We start from the raw sequence: 26,815 nt of genomic DNA on the forward strand, positions 1-26,815 counted from the left end.
TGTCAGGGCCACAAAAGAATGCCCTCAGTCTTCACAACTGACCTTGACCCACTTCATTCTCTTTTGTGTACACTGCTCTGTTTCATTCAAATTCCATTAATGTTGGCAGAATGTGCTATTCTGCAGAAGTTTGTCTGGATAAATCACAATCAAGAATTATCCCCCTTTTCATGACCAAGCCCAATATTTATAACACTTCATCTGCTAATGCGTTACTGAGAGCAGTAACTTTATCGCTAAAGGTTACCAGTTCCTTAGGGCATCTGTGTGGAAAAAGCTTATTTTTGAACAAATTACAACTGGCTACGAATTGTGGTGCCTTATGGCCATTAAACTGGGATTATCACACAGATTCATTTTAAAAAGAACTCACTTGGTGGGATCTGATGTTCAGGTAAGGAACTAAGATTGGGAGAAACTCCACATTAAGGAGGACAAAACAAAATATTGGCCCAAAGTCTTCAGATTAAATATGGATCTCCCCAAATGTCAGGTGGGTTACAGTAGGAAGTGAAACTCAGAAACTGAGGTCTTCCGGCATTTCACTGCACCCTACCTTCAAAGCCAATGGTAAGCCAACTACCTAAAGCAGGAGGGATGCTGGAGATGGCAGATGGCATCAGAAGGAAAGAATTACACTGGAACAAGGCTTAAGTCCAATAGTGTCTGATATAAGTAGCCAGCATTCAAGCCCCCATCCCTCTCCAATTTTTCTGCAGTTCTTGTCAGTCAATATACTCAATCTGGTTTCAGTCAATGTGGTTTGTGGGTATAGACAAAACCTCAAAGGGAGAGGAATAATTTAGTACTGAACAAGCACGAGGTCACATCAACTGAAGAGGAAAGATGGATCAGGCTTCCTCTTCCAAGTCACAATGCTTGAAAGGTCAAGAGAAGGGGGAAAAGAGTGGGCTGCAATGGGTGGCCATCTTGCTCCCTTTAGGCAACTGTAATTCTTTACCAATGTCTTTCTCTTGCTCTCTTCCAAAATAAGAGATGGCAAAAAAAAAAAAAAAAAAAAAAAAACAGCCTTACTGGGCCAAGCCTCTAACTCTTTGTTAGTGTTGGGGGGGGGGGGGGGGAGGGAACACTACTTTGAAATCGCCTGCATGGTAGGATACTTCTCAACCTTTTGCTTAAGTGTCACGAAGAATGACACCAAAATGGTCCTTTATTCACTAAGAATGAATGCATCTAAAATAAACCCTGCCCTGTGTGAGGAACTGAGGTGGAGAAATGGCAAGACTAAGCAAACCATGTGACTTTTAAGTTAGCACCAGAGAAAATAAAATTGGGGAAGGGAGGGTTACATTTTAAAGGCATAGAATTGATAAGTTAAAACTTCTCTTTAATCAGGAAAAATTACAAACCCTGGTCTCCTGGCCAACTAACCACCAACAAAAGCATTTTAACGATTTCACCTCCTCATTTATAGCTTCCCCCAAAAGCTAAACTTCCTTTCTATATATGTACAATGTTTGTAAAACGACAACATAAAAAGCTAAACAGCTATGCTCAAAATTTTACATACAAGAAATTGTTTCTATTTTAAGTAGCACTTTAGGAAACCATACATTTTAATGTTGGTTTTAGTGTCCCGCAATCTGAAAGGACTCTAAAATAGTATCTATAAGTAGCTAACGTGGGAGGAAAAATTGGGAGTGTAAAAAAGGAAAATTTACTCCTATCTTCAAATCTTTCCAGATTTTAAGATTTTATTTATTTATTCATGAGAGACACAGAGAGCGAGCGAGAGAGGCAGAGACAAGGGATCCCTTCAGATTTCTTTATTCCATGTCTTAGTATTTAACTTGAAAATATTTGAATCATAAAGAATGTATAGTAGTACCAATGGAAGAACTTGTTTTCTTCATAAAACATCTTCACTGTTTCCAAAATATGTGTTTCTGATCATTGGAAATAAAAATTCTGCAGACCAAACACAAGTCTATGCAACCCTAAAACCAGTGCAGTTTAGGTTCTAGGAAGAAGAAATCAAAGGTTCCTCAGACTCCTGATACCACAACAGCCTCGCCAAACTAGCCATGGCTCACTTCCCTGGGATCCACATTGGTAAAGTCCATCCCTATGCACTTTAATGGCAAGCTAGGCACACTCCAGTGCAAATTTTAAGAGTGCACAGATTACATTCAAGGCTAAGGAATTAAGGTATATATATATATAAAAAAGAACACTTCTCTTCCATAAATCTTCATCAAGCATTTTTTTTAATTAATTCAAGAGACTTCAACTTGCTAAACTGGATTCAAAGCATCAAGCTCCAAATATTTCCAAGGTATGTGTGGAAAGTTTGATTATCTGGCAAATAGAGGAGATATAGGTGTTAAGACATACACGGCAAATCTTGTAGAGCAGATCAAAGAAATACTAGAACACAATTTCTATTCATTTTCCCCCTCTTGTTCTTATGTCTTTTGATATACAGTTTATAATTAATCTACATAGCACATACATGGTTTAAACACACACACACACACACACACACACACACACTGGAGGTGCTTGCCTGAAAAAAATTAAGACTCTAGGACTGTAAAATACATTGGTACTAGTACTGGTAATATCCCCACATTCACCATTACTTACTCAAAATAAGACACAAGACAAGAATTCCTTCCACAACCAATTTTAAGGCCGCAAATGGTCTTTCTCAAAGTGGTCTGAGTGGTTTCCTGAGGAAAGACAGTAGTCCAAGCCAAGGATGGTCAATCTCCAGGGATCATACTGGGTTAGAATTCTAGGACATTATATTTGTAGGAAGTCTTTTTTTTTTAAAGCCCAACGCAAGGACTAAATATAAATTATCTCAGCACCTGCACTTCATTTTCCTTCCTGAAGACCCAGGAAAGTAGCTCCTGCTGGCCCTGCCTAACTGGGTACAGTATTGCCATGGTCAGTGGGCTGAGCTACAATGTTGCCCTTGGCTCAAGAGGGCAACTGTGTCACCCCCACAGCCCCACATTGCTTTGACAGGACCTTTCCTGGGGACAGAACACGCTCACACCTCACTCTGCCTCCCACCACTTACCGCATGCCGATGCCCAGCCCTCTGGCACACAACACACACCCTGGCCGCCCCCACCCCGAGGTCTGAGCTTCCAGCATCCCTCCAGAGCCGCAAAGGGCTGGCATCCAACACGTCGAGAATACAATGAAGAGCAACCCTCAGGCAGCTGGAGCAGCCTGCTCAAGTCGCACTGAACTCAACTCTGCCCAAACTGCGTGCACAGCCTTTCCTCGAGTGCCCTTTCTCAGGTGCCCGCGCGGAGAGGAGCGGCCACCGTCCCGCGCGTGCCCACCACCGAGACGGCCGGGGGGGGGGGAACGGACACCACCCCCCGGGCCCCCGCCGGTCCTGACCGCCGCGCCGTCGTCCCCCCACCTCCCCCCACCGCCCGCGGAACCGTCCTTCCCGGCCTGGCTGCGCCTGGGGCCTGCGGCCTTGCAGGCCTTCCAACTGACCCTTGTGGGCACAAAACGAACGGAAAACCCAACCTACTTCTTTTTAAATGAGCCACGAATCTTTTATCATTTTGTAGGAAAACACAATTCACTTGAGGTTTTGCAGGTACATTTTAAATCAAGTTCTCAAAACACCTCCTTGCCAATCCAGGGGGATGCTTAAGAAAAGCGGTGGGGAAAGAGATCCTGCTGCCTGCCTCAGCATCCCTGGGTGTCCCAACTATTGGAGGCACCCTCCCCAAAATTAAATGGGGAGAGAAAGCCAGGGTTCCAGCCTCCAAGGTCAGGAGGCATCACTGTAAGGCAGGGAGGACCCCGAATTATTTAATGGCGCCTGTCGACACAGAAGGCAACTCAGTAAAGAAACACCTTTTGAAAAACGAGGTAGACTCTGCACACAGAAAACTGGGTTTAGAGATTCCATCCATCACAATCAAACAGAAGACAGTCACCTTCCAGTCAGAGGCATGGTTTTTTTTATAAGAAGAGTATTCCAAAGCAGTTGCTGATCACTTTCTTAAAAAGGAAGGGAGAATTTGTGGGTGGGACCCCTTATATGAACCTGGTGCTTTCTCTCCTGATATTTTGGTCCTTTATTCACAGCATTGGTTTCTCAACTTTAAACTAAAAATTTCTAGCATTCTAAATGCAGAGATGATGAAAGGGCCAAAAATCAATTTCCACGTTTTCTTCTTTAAATAAAAGAGGGGAAGCAAAATTCTGCTCAAACAAAAAATTTCATTTTCTAAAGAATTATTTAGTTTAACAACAATGTAACATCTTAACATCTTTGCCAAAATTCAATCTAGTATTGCACAACTTACAAAGTGAATCTTCAGGGCATCCAGGAACCTCCAGGGAGAGGCAAGCCTCACTTCTCACTTTACACTCGCCTACACCGTTTGAATAGTTTTATAATTTTAAAAGTGTATAAATCTTTTACAAGTCTGGCAACGCTGAGCATCTTTTATTTTCACCCAAATAAAATGAATGTGGATCTCTAACGGGGAGTAATTTAAATAAAACCTGACATTTAAACTCAACTGCTGGGAGGGGGAATTCAATCAACGGCCCCTCCCAGGAGGGAAACTGGCGGATTCAAGACGCTCTTTCCCTCCCTTCATTACCCGACCCCCCCCCCCACCCACACACATTTATTTGACCCTAAATCTTCAAGTGATTTGACTCCATCTTTTCATTCCTGGGCTTCAGGATAGGCATTTTAGCTCATTTATTTTTCTAAAAGTGATGAAAGAACTTACTACAAACATTCACCCACGAATGTGGAAACTTCTAAGATGAATCTACTCAAAGCTTAAAAACGAAGGAAAAGAATGCCCCCTAGCCTAATACCTATAAAGGAAACTTAAAATGCGGCACCCACAACAAGCAGATTAGAATTTCAACTTTTTTCCAATAGGAGACGCCGGCTTAAGGCCATCAGGCAATAGCTCCGCCCTCCTGCCCAAATAGCAGGTTAGGAGTGAAAAAGGCTGCGCTGTGCAAGCCTCTGCCGTGTTGGGCACCAGCACGCCGGCTCCAACGCGCGGGCAGCAACTTCCACTAGGATTTTTGAAACCTTTGCCATCTGCTCTCCCTCCAAGGCAAGACCGCGGCGATTACACACATCTCACGGGTCTACAGGTAGATGGCTTAAACTACCGACCCTCCCAGCAGACCTAGCGCCTCAACATTTCTGGTCCCTTCCAGGAATGCGCTCAGGTTAAGTGGAAGTCCTCACATGATGTAAAGAATAGGCAAGGAAGTGTTTATTCGACAGCCAAAAGGGCGAACTCAAACCCCCGGGTTCGAGCCGCTGCAGATGGGTCTGGTTCTTCTCCACCGGCAGCCGAGCCCCGGGCAAAGCGGGATGGAGATACCTCCCCAACCAGGGAAACCAGTTTCCGCGGGGCTAGGAGTCGGGGCAGGCGGGAGCGGCCCCAGGGACTCCCAGCTCGGCGAGGTCAATGGGCAAGGTCTCCCACAAGCGCGCACGTGGAAACCAGGTCTCCAGACACACGCAGCCCCCCCCCCCCCCCCCCACCGCACAGCCATCTCTACCCGAGCTCACGCCCTCCCTAAACGACCACAATCTGCAAACTTGCCAAACAAAACTGAGAACACATGCTACGGGAGAGCCCTCACTACGCTACTCCGGGAGGCCTGTGGCGCGCCCGTACACGGCGACCACGTCCAGACACACTCTTCCATCCCGCGTCTCAACGGATTGCACGTTTCGTCAAACAGAAATGTTAAAAAAAAAAAAAAAAAAAGTCAAAATCAAAATCCACAGAGGAGGTGTTCTCAACCCGAGAACCATCGAGGTAGGGGAGGGGGAAGCCCTCGCGCCCGGAGACCAGCTCTACACACACCCTGTGTGTGCGCCCTGGCTCGCCCTGGCTCGTCCCGGCTCCTCTTACGGGAGACAAGGGCTGCCACAGGGTGCCCTACGGAGGAGAAGGGACTCCCCGTCTTGGAGGTCGCACGCGGTCTCTCGCAGCAAGCACCCCAAAGCCAGCCTTCTGCGCACACACTTCCCAGGGAACGACCTGCCGGGCGGCGCCCGCCGCCCCCCAAAGGTAGAACAGGCAACCCGGGGAGCGACCCCCACGCACACCCCGCTTGCTTTGGCACCGGTGCCGCGGCCCCCGGCCGGCAGGACGCGCGCCCGCGGCGGCCGCACACCCCGCTCCGCCCCCGGGGAGGCCGCCCGCGCGCTCACCTCGTCGTCGTGTTGCTGGCAGAAGCCGAGGCGCTCGGGGAACACCGACAGGATGGAGAAGGGCGCGCCCGGGAAGGGCGGCCCCAGCCCGAGCTGCGGCGCGGCGGCGGCCGCGGGCCCCGGCGGGCCGCGCTCGATGTAGTGGTCCTTGGTGAGGCGCACGCGCTGGTGCGCGCGGACGCAGTTGTCGCACAGGTGCTCCTGGCAGTCCAGGCAGCGCGACGAGGCGGCGTTGCCCTCGTCGCAGGAGCTGCAGCCGTGAGGCCGGCGCAGCAGCAGCGCGGACGGGGAGGCCGCGGGGCCGCCGGGCGCCGAGCGGGAGGGCGCGGGCGGCGGCGGCGCGGGCGGGAGCGGCGGCGGGGCCGAGGCGGGCGCGCGCGGGTGCGCGTGGTGCGCGTGGTGCCGGTGGTTGCTGTGGCCGCCCGCGCCCGCCGCGGCTCCGGCGCGCCCGTTCTTGGGCGGCGGCTCGTCGGCCGTGGCCACCACGGCGTCCAGCAGGTTGCTGAGCAGGAAGGCGGACGAGGGCAGCGCGTCCATGCCCGCCGCCTCGGCCAGCACGACCTTCTGGTCGCACACCGGGCAGCGCAGCTTGAGGGGCTCTCCGGGCGCGCCGCCGCCGGCCGCCGGCAGCCGGTGCGCCTCGAGGCACGGGCGGCAGAAGGCGTGCAGGCAGGGCAGGACGTGCAGGCGGCGCGCCGCGGCCCCCGGGCCCCCGCCGCCGCCGCCCGACGACGTGGACGTCTGCGAGGACGACGACGACGCGGACGAGCTGGAGGAGAGCGGCGCCGGCGAGCCGCACATCTCCTTGCACAGCAGGCAGACCTGGAAGTCGGCCTCGGGGAACGAAGCCATTTGCACGCCGACTGCGAGGAGGGAGGAGACCAGAGAGGAAGAGGAGGAGGACGGAGGCCGGCGGCCAGGCGGGTGGGGGAGCCGCCGACTCACTCACACGCACGCATCGGCCGGGCCGGCGATCCGGGAGCCGGCTCCAGAGCCGCTCGGCCGCTCCCGGGCGCGGCGGGCATCAAATGCCACTCTGCAGGGGCGACGCGGACTCCTCCCGGGACGCGGAGGCTGCGCGCCTTAGGAAGCCGAAGCGCCGGAACAAGTCCCGACACGCGAGGCGCGAGCGGGGGCAGGGGGGTCAGCGGGCTCGCCGGAGCGGCCGGAGCGGCTGGAGCGCGGCCCTCCCTGCAGAGGTTAGTCCCCCAAAGTGGAGTCCGCGGTGCAGTCGCAGTCCCGGCGGCCGAAGCGGAATTTGGCCCCCGAGTGTCCGCTGCGTTGCTTTTCCTCCAGCAGGCTTAGTTCGGCTCTTCTTGGGAGAGGAGAGCGCCCCAGACTAGCAAAGGCGGGAGCGGCGCGACGCCAAGCCCGTGTCCCCCCGCGCGACGCCGGCTGCCCCTCCGCATGACGCGGCGGCCAGGGGCTCCCGGGCGGCCCGGCGCGCGGCGCTCGGGGCCGGCGCGCGGCCGGGCGCGGCCTCCCCAGCAGGGCGGTGGGCCCCGGCGCGGCTGAAGCGAGCGGGGGCCCGGCCGCGGCCGCACGCGGGTGTACGCACGCGCCCCCCGCGCCTCGAGGCTCCCGCGCGCCCGCCCGGCGGACGCGGCCGCCGACACCCAACACGCACGCGCGCCCCACGCGGCCCGGCCCTCGTGCCCCGCCGCGCCCGGCCTCGGCGCCTCCTGCGCGCGCTCCGGCCCCTCCGGCTCAGCCGCGCTGCAGCGCGGGGCCGCAGGTCCCCGCGGGCCGCCCTGAATTATTCATCGGCGGGAAGATATTAGGTGTACCCGCCGCCCGCTCCGCGCGAGCCGTCGTGCAATGCTATCCGAGCTCCGCGCGCGCCCCGCGCCCCTCCTCCTCCTCACGTCCGTCCTCTCTGAAACCTTGGCAGCCAAGGGGGATCACATTTCCTTTGTCATCGGGCCATTTCGCCCTCGCCTCGGTCCCCCTCCGATCCCGAGCCGCGAGGACGGAGCCTCCTCCGGGGCGCGCTGGAATCAGTGGAGCCGGCCCCGGCCCAGCCCGGTGAGCCCGGGAGCCGCGTGGCCAGCGCTGCCGGCCCGCGTCATCTTCCTTCTGAACGAGTCGCCGAGCGAGACTCGGGTGGCCCCGGCCGCGCCTGCCCTGCCGGCCTGCGCTCGGGCGGTGCGCTCCGGCCTCCCGGGGTTTGCACGACCCCCCCCCCCCCGGTTCGGGCCGAGTGCGTGCGCGCGCGCGCGTGCCCCTCTTTCTCTGCTTTGCCGCCTCTTCCTCCTCCTCCTCTCCTCTCGGGACGCCGGTTATTGGGACTGATTGGAATTCGGAATCCTTTTAATCTCCAAAGGAGCAAACTCACTTCCGCCCGAGTGCTGGGAGGGGGCTGGGGGAGGGGACGCAGGGGAGGGGGTTCCAGGCAAACAGGAAACATTAGCCCTCTCGGCACGGCTCGCTTTTGTGTGCTCCCTCCCTCCTCCCTCCTCCCTCCTCCCTCCTCCCTCCTCCCTCCTCCCTCCTCCCTCCTCCCGGCCGCTGGGGAGAAGAACGCCCCCGGGCTTCGGTGCGACGACCTTTGAAACCTCCCGGAGCGAGGAGCGGAGGGCTACTCTTCGTTTATTTAAAAAAGAAAAGATTGCGTTCTGAATCCTAGTTCCACGGAGGCCGATAACCACCGCCAGTGAGGTCTGGGTTCTCCCCCCCACCCACACACACACACACTTTTTTTTTCTTTCCTTTTTACGTTTTCTTAAGGACTCTGCAATAGCAACACCAAAACACACACTTGCGTGCAATTGGATGCGTGGAATTTAACGAATCTGAATTCAGATCTGCGGAGGAGCCAGTTTCCTTTTGAATGTAATGGGGGTTGGGGGGCAGAGGGCAGCTGTTCAGGGAGGCTACCCGGTGATGGCCCCGCGGCCATCTGGGTGGTGTCTCGGGCTGCCTGAGCAGTTTTGAGAGAGGAGCTTGCTTGGCCCTAGAAGGGCTGACTTCGAGGAGCAGAAGAGCCACATCCCAGGATTTAGAGGGTATCTGGTCTGAAGGCCAGGGGGTGGAACAGTTGTCCCCACTGTCAAGCTGTTAGTGACATCTTGGGTTCTACTTGTATGGGCAGCTAACTGGATGAATCTCAAAAACATCATGATAAGAGAAAAAAGCCAAACACAAAAGAGTTCATACTGTGTGGTTCCATTTACAGGAAATTCTAGAATAGTCCAAAACCAAGATGTGAGAATACGAAAGGCATCCCTGGAGGTAAGGGACTTGGACTGGGAAGGGGGATGACAGAAGCTTCTGGCATAATGAAACCAATATATCATTGGTGTGTACATTTGTCAAAACTTGTAAGCCTGCCATTCAAGATCTGTGCAAAATTTCACTGTGTGTAAATTGTACCTCAATAAACAAACAAAAAAACTCGGTATCCAGCTTAAATAACCAAAGAGATAACAGGAAGAAACAAAAAATAAAGGCAACCATATAAACATTCCCAGCTCCTCTGAATTTGGGTTCATCAGGATTCAGGGTGTTTTCCAGGGAAGATCAACATGGAAAGCTCTCAAATCCACCCAGCTGGACAAATGTGCTCAAGTCCTCAGGCTGCAGAAACACCTCCCTAAAGGGACAAATCCATCCTGAGGCCCTGAGATAGGTATTGTCCTGAGATGGGAAGAGCTTCCAGGTGGAGGAAGAGCCTGGCAGGCCCAACATGGAAGGCCAGGTCCTCAGCTGCTCTTAGAAGCTCTCCCCTCAGCACCTGGAGTGAATCTAAGCTCACGGAGCATTCACTGAACTCTGCAAGGAGTGTAAAAATTATCACATAAAACGAAAACATATGTTCATTGTATCTCGATAAAACTAGAAAAACACAAAACAAAGCTCTTCTTTGCCAGTGAAAGAGAAGTAAACATCTTATACTTTAAGATTACGTTGGAGCTTCTCTTGCTACCATCTACTGCCAGTATGAGTTTCTTCCATAATTTGAGAGCTGCATGTAAACATGTACATGCTTCCACATGAATCTAAACACCTATAGAATTTTCTACCATACTGGCGTTGCTCCAGAGGTGTTATATTTCTAGAGTTTGTTTCTTTTCCTTTCTTTGGTTGTTTTTAATTCTTTTTTTTTTTTTTAAACAAAAACAAGAGGAAAACAGATGGGGGAAGAGAATTGCCAGAAGGAAGATGGCCCCAGAGGGTCACAGAAGGGATAGGCGGCCAGCCCTGCTGACACCCAGTTGGTTGGCCCCACCCTCCATCGTCTAAAAAGGTTTAAAAAAAAAAAGAAAGGCCAAGGGAGGAGAAAAAAAAAAACCTCTACAGTCCTCCTGGTCTTAAGACTCTAAGAGAGAGTTTGCAAGTGGACGACCAAGATGAAAAGCCAACTGAAGGGCAGCTCGGGTGGCTCAGCAGTTTAGTGCTGCCTTCAGCACAGGTTGTGATCCTGGAGACTGGGGATCGAGTCCCACGTCGGGCTCCCTGCATGGAGCCTGCTTCTCCCTCTGCCTGTGTCTCTTTCTCTCTCTCTCTCTCTCTCTCTCTCTCTCTCATGAAAAAAATAAATAAAATATTAAAAAAAAAAAAAAAGAAAGAAAGAAAAGCCAGCTGAGACATCCTACATCCTAGAGGAGCAGAAAGGTGTAACTCCAGGAACAGGAATCAAACTTGACAGCGGTGTGTGGGTTAGTTTCCTGGGGACAACTGCTCAGAATAAAACAAAAAGTAAGAGAAGGGAGAAAAAAAAGGTTTTGATTTTTTTTTTTTAAGATTTTATTTATTTATTCATGAGAGACACAGAGAGAGAGACAGAGACACAGGCAGAGGGAGAAGCAGGCTCCATGCAGGGAGTCCAACGTGGGACTCCATCCTGGGTCTCCAGGATCACATCCTGGGCTAAACCGCTGAGCCACCCAGGCTGCCCAGGAGGGTCTTTTAAATATGGTAAATAGATAAAGAACAAATTAGGATTGGACTAAGGCTATAGCTTATTCATGAGAGGAATAAGAGCCACCTATCCAGATGAAAGGTCCAAGACAAGTCCCCTGCTATAAACTAGTATTAAATTTTTCATTGCCACTAGCTAATAAACACCCTTCCTTAGCAAGGGAGGAGCAAGCAACCTTTCAGTTTTCCCTCCACTAGTTAATATTACACAGGGGGTACATATACATTTCTGGATCCTGAAAATAAATCATTTGTATTTTTTTTTTTAAGATTTTTTTATTTGTTCATGAGACACACAGAGAGGCAGAGACATAGGCAGAGGGAGAAGTAGGCTCCTTGCAGGAAGCCCAATGTGCGACTTTATCCCAAGACTCTGGGATCAGGCCCAGAGCAGAAGGCAGAAGCCCAGCCGCTGAGCCACACAGGCGTCCCTCCTATTTTGTTTTCAAAGATGACATTGGGGGATCCCTGGGTGGCGCAGCGGTTTAGCGCCTGCCTTTGGCCCAGGGCGCGATCCTGGAGACCCGGGATCGAGTCCCACATCAGGCATGGAGCCTGCTTCTCCCTCTGCCTGTGTCTCTGCCTCTCTCTGTGTGTGTGACTATCATAAGTTAAAAAAACAAAAAACAAAGATGACATTGGATTGCTGCTCTCTCAGACCTGGGGTGCGGGGTAGGGAGTGGGGTGGCTAGGCTACATTATCATCACCTGCTTTTTTTCTTTTTTCTTTTTTTTTTTTAAGATTTTATTTATTTATTCATGAGAGAGACAGAGAGAGGCAGAGACACAGGCAGAGGGAGAAGCAGGCTCCTCGGAGGAGCCCGATGTGGGACTTGATCCTGTGACTCCGGGATCATGCCCTGAGCCAAAGGCAGACTCTTAACCACTGAGCCACCCAAGCATCCCTATCATCTGTTTTCATCTTGTCCTTTAATTAAATATTTGATGTATCCGCTTGTTGTGATGTCAAAATTGCACCTTTCACCAGCATCCTGAGGGTGCATTTACATAATTTTAAGTACACAAATCAGCAGAGTATTCTCTTTAAACATTAAACAAATATTACACAATTACTATTTTGAGCCATATAGGTAGAGAGGTACCAGCTTCACAGACACTGTTGAATCATTGCCTGCATCCTGCCAGTTGCAAGGGTGCAGTGGAGTTCTACATACCTAGCCAACTTGACTCTACCCTGACTCTGGCCTTGAAATCATTTGACAGAAGTGTGTCAGCTGCTTTCATCAACCCAGAGTTCAGAATAGGCACATCAGGACCATATAACATAAGCTCTAGTCACCTAGAAATTTATAGACTACAGTAGAGATATCTGAACTGTACATGTGAAAGGTAAAAAATCCATAAGCAGATGTGGTAGTTAAAAGTAGTGCAGAGCTCAGCTAGGCTTATATCCCAGCTCCACCACTCTTTACTGTGTGACCTTGAACTAGTTAGACTCCCTGTACCTCAGATTTCTCATGCTTTTAATGGTGCAAGCACCTAGCTCACCAGGGATAAATGAGCTACTAAAAGTACTGTGCTTAGTATAGCACCAATCACATGTAAATACTCAAGCACACATTTAAATATTAGCTTTTTATCATCATTATTCTGCAGTGTCCCTACCACTTAAATGTATCATGGCCTCATCACTGCCTTCCACTGGCCCTCTGCCTCTTGTACAACCAATTGAGTTTTCCTTCCCTCCCTAACAGTTGCCATCTCCTGTCACTCTTCTTCAAGCCCCCAGTGTGGCTGCCTGTGGCCCACTATGTTGAAGCTAAGCTCCCAGCCTAGATTTTCTAAAATGAAATATCTACCTTTCATAAGGGGGCAAATAACAGTAAAGGTGGTTTTTAAGACAAACATAGCAGAAAATCAAAATATGTATAAATCAATACGTACTGTATATCTGAGCAGCTTCTTATTCCAGATGCTCTCTGATTTTGTAGCTGAAAATCTCCATGCCATTCAAATTTCCCTTTTTCGGCCTAACCCAGGCCCTCACTCATTCCACCTGCTCCAGATTTCATGGGCTCCCTCTTACCTAAATTTGACTCAAACTTGGGACACCTGGGTGGCTCAGTGGTTGAGTATCTGCCTTTGGCCCAGGGCCTGATCCTGGAGCCCTGGGATTGAGTCCCACATCAGGCTCCCTGCATGGAGTCTGCTTCTCCCTCTGCCTCTTTCTCTGTGTCTCTCATGAATAAATAAATAAAATATTTATTTATTTTTTTCTCCCCCTCCCCTAAAATCTTAAAAAAAAAAAAAAATTAACTCAAACTGCTTAACCTGACGGCCAAGATCTCCATGCCGGATATCAAATCTCCCTTTCTGCCACTCTTCAACACAAGCCCTGCCCACCACCTGTCTACCTACACCCAAACTCAACTGCTTCAGACCCATTGTCTTTTGCCTGGCCCTGGCTATTCTGACTCCATGTCTCCGGATTCCTTGCCTGTGCTATTTCGGTTGCTATCTCTGTCTCTCTCAAATAAATAAATAAAATCTTTAACAAATAAAATAATTTCAAAATGCAAAGTAAACAAATATAAAAGTAAGTAAAACTAAGCTTAAGAGATAAAAGCTAAAAAAAGGGAGAAAGAAAAAGGGGTGGTATATAGGGAAATAAACAAATGCTTATGTCTGGGGGCAGCCTGGGTGGCTCAGCGGTTTAAGCACCTCCCTTTGGCCCAGGGCGTGATCCTGGAGACCCGGGACCCCCGTCGGGCTCCCTGCATGGAGCCTGCTTCTCCCTCTGCCTGTGTCTCTCTCTATGTGTCTATCATGAGTAAATAAATAAAATCTTAAAAAAAAAATGCTTATGTCTGATGACAACATTTATTGGTTTCCTCCTACCTGATAACACCCTCAGGAGGTGCCAACAGTCTGCTCAGGAATTAGGAATCCCCTTAAGAGAGGACTATGACCAGGCTGGGGAGACCTAAGGCACTGGCTTGTAGCCACTGAAAACCCATGGTCACCCATGCATCCAGCACCCATCATCCAATGAAGAGTCACTGAGGGCCACTGGTGTCCAGACCAGAGCTTGCAACTTAGCCCCCACCTCCAAGGAGCTGGCTCCAAGGAGCTAGTTTTATATGGGAGACAAACACATGAAACTACTACAGTGTGGTTTGGCAGAAACCTACAGCAGCAGGAATGTGGGAGTTTGTGTCTAGATCTGGAGAGGGAACCTGCCAGAAATGAGAGAGAGAGAGAGAGAGAGAGAGGGAGAGGTAGAGACACAGGCAGAGGGAGAAGCAGGATCCATGCAGGGAGCCTGATGCAGGACTCGATCCCAGAACCCCGAGATCACAGCCTGAGCCGAAAGCAGACACTCAACCACTGAGCTACCCAAGTGTCCCTCAAAATTGTGGGTTTTTTTTTTTGTTTGTTTGTTTTTAAGATTATTTATTCATGAGAGACACAGAAGGAGAGAGAGGCAGAGGCACAGAGAGAGAAGCAGGCTCCATGCAGGGAGCCCAATGTGGGACTTGATCCGGGGACTCCAGGATCATGCCCTGAACCAAAGGCAGACGCCCAACCACTGAGCCACCCGGGCGTCACTCAAAGTTGGTTTTGAAGGCTGTGTAAAAGTTTTCCAGTAGAAGAGAATAAGCAGTTATAGAGGGGACAGTCTAACAAGCACAGATGTCGGAGACAGTGCGCAACTCCCCAGCAATGTTTCAGCAAGTGCATGCAGAGCAAAAGCACCGGGCTGGGAGGCTGGACAGCTGAGTCACTGTTGAAAGGCCTAGAGGAGGTCAGGGTTTCTGAGTTGGGATTTTAAGAGGATATTGCCACGGTTGTGTGAAAACTATTACACACAGACAGAGGGAGTGGCTGGTACAAAAGCACAGAGGTCAAGAACGAGCAAATCCCAAGGTGAGGGCTGGTAAACACCTGGAGCCCATGAGTCTGCACAGGTGGGGTTGTGCAAAGTGTTTGCTTCTCACCTGGGCCTGAGTGCTTTCACGTAAGTCCTTAGCCTGTCGCCCCACAGCTGAGGGCAACCAGGAAAACAACATGACTTCACAGATTTATAACAGAGGCAATTTAGGGGAAAGATTCTGTTGGACAGGTAATGGAACCCAGCGGTCAGTGAGAGCAGGAAGCTGCTGCCATTTTTGCCAGAGGGTCAGAGCTCAGGGGTCACCTGCTGGAAGCTGAAACCACAACAGGCCTGAAGCTGGAGCCACGGAAGAGACGCAGCCACAGCTGGAGATAGGAGCTGCTACCCAGGACGGGGAGAGAGGAGGGCAGAGATACCCTGCTCTTTCCCTTCCTCCCACTTTCCAATCCGCCAGCAGCCTCTTCTTAGCCAAACTGGGCCAGAGACCGACTGACTCAGGAACCTTGAGGGTGCAGATGCCAGGATCAGCATGTGCACGGTGGGACACAGAGCCAGGCAGGCAAGGGCAGGAGCAGGTCTGAGGGCACAGGGGTCCACAAGCAGCCTTGTCAGGATCTCTCCAGGAATTGTTTTGTTCTTCCTATAAATTGCACGATCCTTTTGGTACCAGTACCAGCATAAATCTAATCAACCCCCAGGACCACCAGTATCCAGCTGCTCAGGCCAAACACTTTACAGTCACCCCCACCTCTACTTCTTCACTTTTGTCTTTTTTCAAAAAAATATTTTATTTATTTATTTGAGAGTGACAGAGCAAGCATGAACAAGGTGGTGGGGGGATAGGCAGAGGGAGAAGGAGAAGCAGACTCCCCTCTGAGCAGGGAGCTGATGCGGGGCTTGGTCCCAGGATCCTGGGATCATGACCTGAGCCAAAGGCAGATGCTTAACCACCTGAGCCACCCAGGTGCCCCTTCACTTTTGTCTTTCTCTCATCCAATCCATTATGAAATCCACCCCCTTGATCCCTGGGTGGCTCAGTGGTTTAGCATCTGCCTTCAGCCCAGGGCATGATCATGGAGTCCTGGGATGCAGTTCCACGTTGGGCTCCCTATATGGAGCCTGCTTCTCTCTCTGCCTGTGTCTCTGCCTCTCTCTCTCTCTCTCTCTCTCTCTTTCTCTGTGTGTGTGTCACTCATGAATAAATAAATAAAATCTTTTAAAAAAAATTAAAAAGCAATATCTCATTTAATCCTTATAATCATCCAGAAAGCTAGGATCTATCTTTACCCCAATTTTATAGAAAAGGCCTAGAGAAAGATTTTTTAGGTCACCAAAAGTACAATCCATGAAAGAATAAATTGATAAATTGAATAAATTGGACTTCATAAAATTTCTTTATTTATTTGAAGATTTTATTTATTTATTCATGAGAGGCAGAGAGACAGAGAGACATAGGCAGAGGGAGAAAGAAGCAGGCTCCCTATGGGGAGCCTGATGTGGGACTCGATCCCAAGATCCCAGGATCACAATCCCAGCCAAAGGCAGACACTCCACCACTGAGCCAGCGAGGCTCCCCTGGACTTCATAAAATTTAAAATCAACACAAAAGACAATGAAAACAGAACAGATTGGAGAAAAATCTTTGCAAAGCATGTATCTGATAAAGGATTTATTTCCAAGATATATATAAAGCACTTTCAAATAAAGGGAAAACAATTATAAAACAACTTTCCCAAAAAAAAGGCCAAAGCTGGGATCCCTGGGTGGCGCAGCGGTTTGGCGCCTGCCTTTGGCCCAGGGAGCGATCCTGGAGACCCGGGATCGAATCCCATATCGGGCTCCTGGTGCGTGGAGCCTGCTTCTCCCTCTGCCTGTGTCTCTGCCTCTCTCTCTGTGACTATCATAAATAAATAAAAAAAAAAAAAAAAAAAAAAAAAAAAAAGGCCAAAGCTTTAAACAGACACTTCATGATTTGCAAATGAACATATAAAAAGAAACATATGAAAAGAAACATCATTAGGTGTTAGAGAAATGCAAATTAAAACTACAATGAGGGGCACCTGGGTGGCTTAGTCCATTAACAGACTCTTGATTTCCTCTCTGGTCATGATCTAGGGGTGGTGGGATCAAGTCCCTCATTGGGCTCCACACTCAGTATAAAGTCTGCTTGAGGGACACCTGGGTGGCTCAGTGGTTGAGCATCTGCCTTTGGCTCAGGACATAATCCAGGGATTGAGTCCCACATCTGGCTCCCCTGCATGGAGCCTGCTTCTCCTTCTGCCTATGTCTCTCTGTCTCTTTCTCTCTGTGTCTCTCATGAATAAATAAATAAAATCTTTAAAACAAAATGAATAAACAGGGATCCCTGGGTGGCGCAGCGGTTTGGCGCCTGCCTTTGGCCCGGGGCGTGATCCTGGAGACCCGGGATCGAATCCCACGTCAGGCTCCCTGCATGGAGCCTGCTTCTCCCTCTACCTGTGTCTCTGCCTCTCTGTCTCTCTCTGTGTGACTATCATGAATAAATAAATAAAATCTTTAAAAAAAAAAAAAAAAAAAAAAAAAAAAAAAAAAAAAAAAAAAAAAAAAATGAATAAACAGGGATCCCTGGGTGGCGCAGCGGTTTAGCACCTGTCTTTGGCCCAGGGCGCGATCCTGGAGACCCGGAATCGAATCCCACGTCGGGCTCCCGGTGCATGGAGCCTGCTTCTCCCTCTGCCTGTGTCTCTGCCTCTCTCTCTCTATCTGTGTGTGACTATCATAAATAAATAAAAATTAAAAAAAAAAACTAAAAACAACAAAACAAAACAAAATGAATAAACAAAATCTTAAAAACACAATGAGGGCAGCCCAGGTGGCTCAGTGGTTTAGCGCCACCTTCGGCCCAGGTTGTAATCCTGGAGTCCGGGGATCAAGTCCCACCTCAGGCTCCCTGCATGGAGCCTGTTTCTCCCTCTGCCTGTGTCTCTGCCTCTCTCTCTGTGTCTCTCATGAATAAATAAATAAATTAAATTAAAATTTAAAAACCCCACACACACACACAAAAAAAATAAAATAAAAAATAAATAAAAACCCCACACAATGAGAAATGACATGCGTCTATTACAACGGCTAAAATGAAATAAAAACACAAAACTGAGCATACAAAGCTTTGATGAGGACGTGGACAAAACAGAACTCTCATACCTCCCTGGTAGAAATGTAGAATGGTACATGTTTAAGCCATTTTGTAGTTCCTTGAAAAGTTAACAGCCATTCCACTCACAGGTATTTTTCCAAGAGGAAAGATACACTCATCCAAACAAAGACTTGTATATGAATGGTCATAGCACCCTATGTGTAATAGCCAAACTTGAAAACAACCCATTGACCATTAGCAGAGGAATAAATCAACAAATTATAGTATATCCACATGATAGAATATTACTCGCCAATAAAAAGAAATGCATTACTGATTCATACAACTCGAATTAATCTCAAAGTCAGGCTGAATGAAGGAAGTCAGACCCCCACCCCCGCCAAAGTACAAATTGTATAGAAGAATATACATTATGTGGTCCTACCTATGTAAAACTCCAGAAAATGCAAATTGACCTTTAGTTAAAGGCAGAACAGTGGTTGCCTCCGGGAGAGAGGTTCAATGGAGGGATTATTAAGGGGCTCAAGAAAACTTCTAGGGGTGAGATATACTCATCCTCATGGTGTGGTTATGGTTTTGCAGAAATACCCATATATCAACACTGGTCAAATTGTGTACTTTAAGTGTGAACAGTTGATTCATTGTATATTAGTTAGACCTCAACAAAGCTGTTTTATTTTTAAAGATTTTATTCATTTATTCATGAGAGACTCAGAGAGAGAGGCAGAGACACAGGCAGAGGGAGAAGGAGTCTCCATGCAGGGAGCCCGATGTGGGACTCGATCCCGGGTCTCCAGGATCACACCTTGGGCTGAAGGTGGCGCTAAACCGCTGAGCCACCCAGGCTGCTCTTTACCCTTTTATTTCTAATCACATCCTTGTGCATTTCCTAAAAATACAAACATTATCTTATAGAACCAAAGTACAGTTACCGAAACCAAGAAATTTTGCATTTATCGACTCCTATTACCTGATCCATCAGCTGTATTAACATTTAACATGTATTAACATGTAACACTACTCATCCTGTTAGTGGGTAGTGCATCTACTCATCCTGTTAGTGGGTATTAGTTGTCCTAATAATGTCCTTTCTGGACACATATGTGTTCCCCTTCCCAGGCCTGTCGGGGCACATGCTGCCTTCTGTGCCCTCCCTCTCCTGTCCCCGTTAAGCTGGGATGGACCCTCCACCCTCATTGTCTCTCAGGGCCCTGACGCTGCAGAAGGTTCCAGGCCCATTGTTTTGTTTCCTCACAGGGTTCAAATGCCCCCGAAGATCTCACCTCTCACCATGCTGTTACCAAGCTCTTCTTGTCCAGACCCAGGGGAGGGGCTCCTTTCAGAGCCTTGTAAAACCTTAAATAAACGACATGAACAAATTCCACTTTGACCACTATCTTGTTAAAATTCCTTAAAAAAGTTAACTCGTTGGGCCCAAAGCACCTTAACAAAAGCCAGGCTGTACTTCTCCTACTATTCACTGTTCCTCAAAGGGTTTTATGTGCTGTTTAATGATTTTTCACAAATAGTTTTCCTTGCCCTTAAAGTTGGATTAATTGAATTTTAATTCAGTAGGATCACCCTCTAAAAAAAGAAACACTGGTTATGCAGGTTGAGTTAAGGCCACTAGACTAATTGAGACCTTCTCCAAGCAGAGTAGGATTTTTTTTTAAAGATTTTATTTATTTAGGGATCCCTGGGTGGCGCAGCGGTTTGGCGCCTGCCTTTGGCCCAGGGTGCGATCCCGGAGACCCGGGATTGAATCCCACATCGGGTTCCCGGTGCATGGAGCCTGCTTCTCCCTCTGCCTGTGTCTCTGCCTCTCTCTCTGTCTCTCTGTGACTATCATAAATAAATAAAAATTAAAAAAAAAAAAAGATTTTATTTATTTATTCATGAGAGACAGAGAGAGAGGCAGAGACACAGAAAGAGGGAGAAGCAGGGTCCTCAAGGGGACCCCAATGTGGGACTCGATCCCAGGACCCGGGATCATGCCCTGAGCCGAAGGCAGATGGTCAGCCGCTGAGCCACCTAGGAGTCCCGAAGCAGAGTAGGATTTTTTTTTTTTTTTTAAGATTTTATTTATGTATTCATAGACACAGAGAGAGAGAGGCAGAGACACAGGGAGAAGGAGAAGCAGGCTCCATGCAGGGAGCCCGACGGGGGACTCGATCCTGGGTCTCCAGGATCACAGCCCAGGCTGCAGGCAGCGCCAAACTGCTGCGCCACCAGGGCTGCCCCAGAGTAGGATTTTGAAGGGTGGAAAATCCAGCCATGCGGCACCCTGAACACACCTCTCCTTTGGACCATAAAGAAAACATCCCCTGTTCCTTCTCAGAAAGGAAACCTGCCATTGCAACCTTCTTGGGCTGCATCTACTCATCCTGTTAGTGGGTAGACCTAAACCACTCCTGTGGTTGTCCACTTGTCCTGACCATTTCAGGAAGCCACTGTCATTTAAAACAAACAAACAAAGCATTTTTGTTTTGATTAAAATAAATCCTCGAACAGATAAAACATAGTTGGAATTCCCCAAACACAAAAGACTATACCTAGAAAAGTTTAGACTTTCTCTCCGGAATCCCAGCCTCAACTTCACTATTCTCAGCTGTTTCTGCTGGCTCAGGCAGCAGAATCTTTAAATAGAATCTTTAAAAAAAGAAAAGAAAAGAAAAGAAAAGAAAAAAGTAAAATCTTCACTTTTTATTTATACATTTATTTTTTTTTAGATTTATTTATTTAAGAAAATGTATTTATTTATTTATTCATGAGAGACACAGGAGGAGGGAGGAGCAGGCTCCATGGAGGGAGCCCGATGCGGGACTCGATCCCGGGACTCCGGGATCAGGCCCTGAGCCAAAGGCAGGTGCCAAACCACTGAGCCACCCAGGGATCCCCCTATTCATACATTTATTCACACAGAGAGGCAGAGACACAGGCACAGGGAGAAGCAAGGAGGCGGATGCCGGACTTGATCCTGGGACTCCCAGGATCATGCCCTGAACTGAAGGTAGATGCGCCCAACTGCTGAGCCACCCAGGTGTCCCATAGATAAAATCTTTAAAAATATATATAAGCTTTGTAACAGGCTTGTGAGTTTCATATTATTACAATCCCATTGTACAGATAGGGAAACTGTAGCAAGAGAGGAGGAGTTGCCCAAGGTCACACAGGAAGGAGCGCACCTGGGACCAGGACCCAGGTCACTGGGCTCTGGAGTCTGTTTCCTACCTTCTTCCCAGCCAGCTCCAGGAAGAGAGTATACAAGGGGACGCTTCGCAAACAGATGAGAAAGAAAGCAAAGTGGGACAGGCCCCCAGAAGAAACCGGTCTCTTGCCCGGTTTGAGTGACTAGAGTCTCACTGGGAGTCATGCCTGGGCAGTGTCTTCACTGGGCCCTTTGCCAAGCCCGCTCTCCCCGGGGACCCCTTTCCCACGGGCACAGCAGGAATCCTGTCCCAGCAGGCTCCTTGGTCCTACTACTGACTGTGGCAACAGGAGTCATGGGGTCCAAGGACTGGAAGGAGGCTCCTCTCTTTACGCCCCCTCCCATCCCTGCTCTCCCGCAGACTCATCAAGCCCTGATGTGGGGCCTGGGTGGCTCAGCAGGTTAGTCTTCTGCCTTCAGCTCAGCTCATGATCCCAGGGTCCTGGGATCCAGCCCCACCTGCGGCTTCCCACTCAGCAGGGGTGTCTGCCTCTCCCTCTCCCTCTGCTCCTCCCCTGGGCTTGTGAGCTCTCTCTCCAATAAATAAAAACTTAAAAAAAAAAAAAAGCCCTAATGTGAGCTAAAGGTCCCCAAAGATTTGTCGCCACTTGTAGACGGGGTAACCCCAACTCAAGACTGCTGTGCACCAGCATTTGGCCAGATGAGGCTGAAGTATGGGCAGCCACGGCTGGTGGCTCCTCGTCGCGTCGCCCTGGCACCCCCTGATCCCAGCGGGGTTCCTCCCAACAGCCCTGTGGATTGCCCGGGGCCGACTCTCCTGTCACCCACGCTGTTCCCTTGCCAGCGTTCAGGACTAATGAAAACCACCATCATTAAATGGCAATTGAAGATGGAGTTTCTGGACCTGGAAAACGTGCTGTTTTAAGACAGGTAATTTTTTTTTTTAAAGATTTTATTTATTTATTCATGAAAGAGAGAGAGAGAGAGGCAGAGGGAGAAGCAGGCTCCATGCGGGGAGCCCGACACGGGACTCGATCCCGAGTCTCCAGGATCACACCCTGGGCCAAAGGCAGGCGCCAAACCGCTGAGCCACCCAGGGATCCCCCTAGCAAGAGCAGAGAGCTTTGTAAGAAACCAGGGTCCTGGCTTCTGAACAGAGAGGTACTTTCGCCTGGGGCACGGGGCATCAGGAATTAAAACAGTAAGTACATCTTCAACTCATAAAAATGCATGCCTGACCATCAAGAAATAATCAGATAGATCAAGGTAGAAGAAACTTCTCCAAGAACGCTGGCCTGAAACCCTCAAACCTATAAATGTCCTGAGTGACCAAAAAGACTTGGGAGATGTTCTGAGTTCAAGAGGACCTGAGACAAGCAAACGCAGTGCATGATCGTGAAGTGGATTCAGGACCAAGGGGGAAAATGATAGAGGGCATTGTGGGGGCAACTGAGACATTTTTTTTTTTTTTAACTGAGACATTTTAAATATGGATTGTATGTGGGTTTTTTAAGATTTTACTTATTTATTGGACATGGAGGGAGACCCCAAGCAAAGGGAACAGCAGACAGAGGGAGAGGAAGAAGGTGGCTCCCCGCCAAACAGGGAGACCTTGGTGCGGCTTGATCCCAGGACCCCAAGATCATGACCAGAGTGGAAATCAAGAATCAGATGCTTAGCCCACTGAGCCACCCAGGCGCCCCAAATATGGATTGTGTGTTACTAAATAAAATTATTGTATCAATGTTAAACCTCCTGGGAGCTATAACTGTGTTTTGTTACATAGAGAAAGGCCCTGTTCTTAGAGATAGAGGCTGAAGCATTCAGTGGTGAAGTATCATTGTGTCTCCAAAGTTCACTAGACAGTTCAGTAAATAACTGGAGGGGTGTGTGTGTGTTGAGAGTGGAAGCATGCTAGAGCAAATGCTAGCAAAGTGTTAATTGGTGGATCCAGGAGATAAAGGTGTTCATTAAACCACTTCTTTGGGGCACCTGGGTAGCTCAGTTGGTTGGGCATCTCTCTTTGACAAAGGTCATGATCCAGCCTCAGGTCAGGCTCCACAGGGAGTCTGCTTCTTCCTCTCCAGGATCACGCCCTGAGCCAAAGGCAGACGTTCAACCAGAGTCACCCAGGTGTCCCTAATCTTTCTGAAAATAAAAGAGGGGAAGGTGAAAATTTAGAAATGCAATTCATAGAGCCTTCTAGAGAACCAATAGCAAATAAATAGTGACTTAGTTTCCTCTTCTCCAAAAGAATACAGGTCTTTCAGGGGACTCACAAGCACTAAGGCCCTCTATGGAACTTGGAGAATTATAGTGTCTGAGAACTGAGACTTCCCTGACAAAGGACCCCTCTACCTCACTGTATAAACCACCTTCCCTCTAGTACCTGACACTCTCTGCAGTGTGACAAGAGACCTTCTTAACTGGTTTTATTTATCTGGAATTGCCCCTTATGGTTAAGTCACCTGCAGCAGTCTCCTGCCCCTCCCTGTCTCCCCACCTGAAATGAGACTTTCTCCAAGAGGACTTTGTGTTTGAATTCTCTGGTCCTTGTCTACAATCTATTTGGCTTGGAGCCCTTGAGGCTGGGGCTATGTGCTCTGAACCTGACTTCTACCCAGTGTACTTGCCAGTGTGCCTTGCCCAGAGCAGGTGCCTTGGAGTTTAGAAATCTGATTGAGAACCCACAATGAGGGCAGCCCCGGTGGCGCAGCGGTTTAGCGCCGCCTGCAGCCCGGGGCCTGATGCTGGAGACCCGGATCGAGTCCCACGTCGGGCTCCCTGCGTGGAGCCTGCTTCTCCCTCTGCCTGGGTCTCTGCCTCTCTCTCTGTGTCTCATGAATAAATTCTTTAAAAATAGTAACGAAATGGAATCAACGAAATAAAAGTGGTAAAATAAATAAAAAGTAAAGTGAAACTAAATGAAAAACCAAATAAATAGAAGTAAAAAGGAAATTCATCAGATCGACGCCGCAGTCCTCGCAGGAAGCTGTTGGCAAGACCCTGCTCTGCCACCGCATCCCCCGGCTGCCGGGGCCACAGCTGCCGCTCGGCTCCGGGGCGTGCGGGGCCGCGGGGCGGCCGCGCTGACCTCGCCCCCAGCAGGGGGCGCCTCGCGGGACTGCGGGCCCCTCTACCCCTCCACCCCGCGGGCCCCTCTACCCCGCCCCCGCCCCCGCCCGCCGCGAGGGGTCTCTGGGCTGCGCCGCTCCGAGGATGACGCGCGGCGGGAAGCCCTGCCCTGGGCCTGCCTCGACGCCGCGGATGTGAAAGGCTCACCCCACGCCTTCATCCTTCTCGGCCGAATACGCGGTTTTACATGAAATACCTGACAGTGGTACATAAAATGGAAATTGGAGTAGAAAAGAAAAATAAACCTGCCTGGCGCCAAGGAGAAGGATATTGGTTCAGCAGGTTCCGCAATCGGGACGCCCGGGGGGCCCAGCGGGGGAGCGCCTGCCCTCGGCTCGGGGCGTGACCCCGGGTCCTGGGATCGAGCCCGCGTCGGCTCCCCCCGCAACCCCCTCCGCGGGCCCGCTTCTCCCTCCGCCTGGGCCTCTGCCTCCCTCTCCGTGTCTCTCATGAATAAATAAATGGAATCTTAAGAAAAAAATTCTGTACCAGGAAAGCGGAAGTGTCCCCTAACTTAATGCTCAAAGCCTTGATTCTACCTGTTCCGCACCTTCTTGCGCTGCCAGAGCTGCCTGTTATTTTATTCATGAGAGACACAGAGAGGCAGAGACCCCGGCAGAGGGAGGGGCAGGAGCCCGACGCGGGACTCGATCCCAGGACCCCGGGATCACGCCCTGGGCCCAAGGCGGGCACCAAACCGCTGGGCCATCCCGGCGTCCCAAATAAATAAAATCCTTAAAAAAAAAAAAAAAAAAAAAGTTCCGGGACAGCTACCTGTGGGCCGACCGGACTAGGTGAGAGCGCGGCCTTGTGCAGCTCCCCGCGCCGGCCGCCCTGCGGGGGGGAGGGGAGGGCGGGGGGAGGGGGGCGGGGCGGGGCGGGGGGGTGGGGGTGGGGACAGGGACCGGACGGGCCGCTCACATGCAAATGCCGCGGTGACGATCCGGCCCGGCGCCTCCGCGCCTCCGGGAGGCCGGGGCTGGAACAAAGCCCGAGCATTTTCTAGAAGTGAAAAGCCCGCATTCCTGGGCGGGGAGGCCGCGGGGGCGCCGGCCCCCTCCCCATTCACACCCCGGACCACACAGAGAGCCTCTCGCGCCAAATGCTAGAAGGTTCGCTGCAGCTTTTCTTTTGACCCGAGCGATGCATACGAAATGTAGATATTTCCCTAAACGCCGGCTTTGACATTTAATGCGATCCTAAGTAGTCTGAAATGTGGACGGGATTAGGCGGGGGCTTGGGGCCTACGGGGACACTTGGCCAAATCCTCCTAAATCCTCCAGGACGATTGTTTGTCACCGCACGGATCCCCTTTGCCCCAAATGAGGGGGCTAATGAACTCCGCTGCCCCCTCCCTGGCACCCCCACCCCTTCCTGCCTCGTTCTTCCCAGGGAGGAGGGAAGCTCAATGCGTCAACTGCCTGCCGGTTCTGCTTACTTGAGGCTGGGCCGGCGGAGTCTGACCCGTAACCCACCCATCCTGCGCCACTGCTTAAATCTCCCCTGGTGAGGCTCGGAGGGTCGAGGATGCGGACACCCTGGGAACCTTGGGTTATGTGACTAGGCCGCCTCCACCTTGAAAGAAGTGGGTCCTGGGACACTGCCAGGCCTAGAAAGAAAAATCACCAAAAATTCTGTCCAGTGGCTTCTGTTCATCTGGAACAGTCCACACACTGTATCATGTACAGCCCTGTCTTCAAAGTACTCACAGTCCTGGAGAGGGAAGAAAATATGTGACAAGAACAACAGAGTGTGCCTGAAGGCTGGCTGGGCCACCATGGGGCTCAACACAAAGGCTCAGTAGCCCAGAACATATCCTGGTAAGCATGGCTGGCATGAATGAAGACTTGGGGTTTAAGAGAAATGAGTCTCTTTGGGGGTTATGGCTGCAGACAGGCAGTGGGATGGCAAGGATGTTGACATGTCCAAACTGGAAAGGAGAAATTTCTGGGGAGTGGGAAGCAGTGATTCTTTTGGGGCAATGGCAGAGAATCCAGTTTGGCTGACAGCTGGGGTGGGAGGGAGAGGGGAGCAGGGAGCGTGAAGGGCCCTTGCAGGCCTTCCTGAAGGAATCATGGGCAGGACCCAGCCCTGCCCTGTAGGCAGTCACAGGCTGGGCTGAGGAGGGCCCTGAGGCAGGGAGGCCCATGAGCTCTCACCACCTGAGGCCAAGGTGGTGAGGACGGATGAGAGCATGGGAGGCCAGTATTTACCGAACAACTACTACGCCCCGATACTGGTAGTAAAGACAAGACAACAGGCTCCGAATAGAGTCCCTTATGCCAAACATCTCCCCACCAAACTGAGCCTCAACCAATTTACGCTTTTTGGGTCTCCCAATAAATGGAATCTTAACCTAGTTAGTCAGGAATCACCTGACCAGCACTAGTTGAG

The 26,815-nt window shown here is 50.3% G+C and overlaps 1 protein-coding gene and 1 long non-coding RNA gene across 3 annotated transcripts in view; both read right to left on the reverse strand.

Moving 5' to 3' along the window:
- Positions 1–7,581, reverse strand: part of TRIM71 (tripartite motif containing 71) — a 71,682-nt gene extending 64,101 nt beyond the window's left edge. The window contains exon 1 of the mRNA XM_025461413.3: positions 6,206–7,581. Coding sequence (XP_025317198.1) covers positions 6,206–7,057 — 852 coding nt within the window. The 5' untranslated portion in view covers positions 7,058–7,581. The remainder of the gene's footprint in view (positions 1–6,205) is intronic.
- An 11,207-nt stretch (positions 7,582–18,788) lies between these two features.
- On the reverse strand, positions 18,789–25,274 carry LOC118352072 (uncharacterized). Of its 2 annotated transcripts, XR_004808565.2 has the most exons (4): positions 25,196–25,263; positions 20,670–20,766; positions 19,401–19,473; positions 18,789–19,006 (listed from the first exon to the last, which is right to left on the reverse strand). It is a non-coding gene; the product is annotated as an uncharacterized LOC118352072 (long non-coding RNA). The 2 variants fall into 2 exon arrangements; XR_004808568.2 differs by lacking the exon at positions 20,670–20,766 and having other exon boundaries at positions 25,196–25,274.
- Positions 25,275–26,815: the final 1,541 nt, after the last annotated feature.

This window comes from Canis lupus, chromosome 23 (genome assembly GCF_003254725.2).
Source record: "Canis lupus dingo isolate Sandy chromosome 23, ASM325472v2, whole genome shotgun sequence".
Classification (NCBI taxonomy): Eukaryota; Metazoa; Chordata; class Mammalia; order Carnivora; family Canidae; genus Canis; species Canis lupus.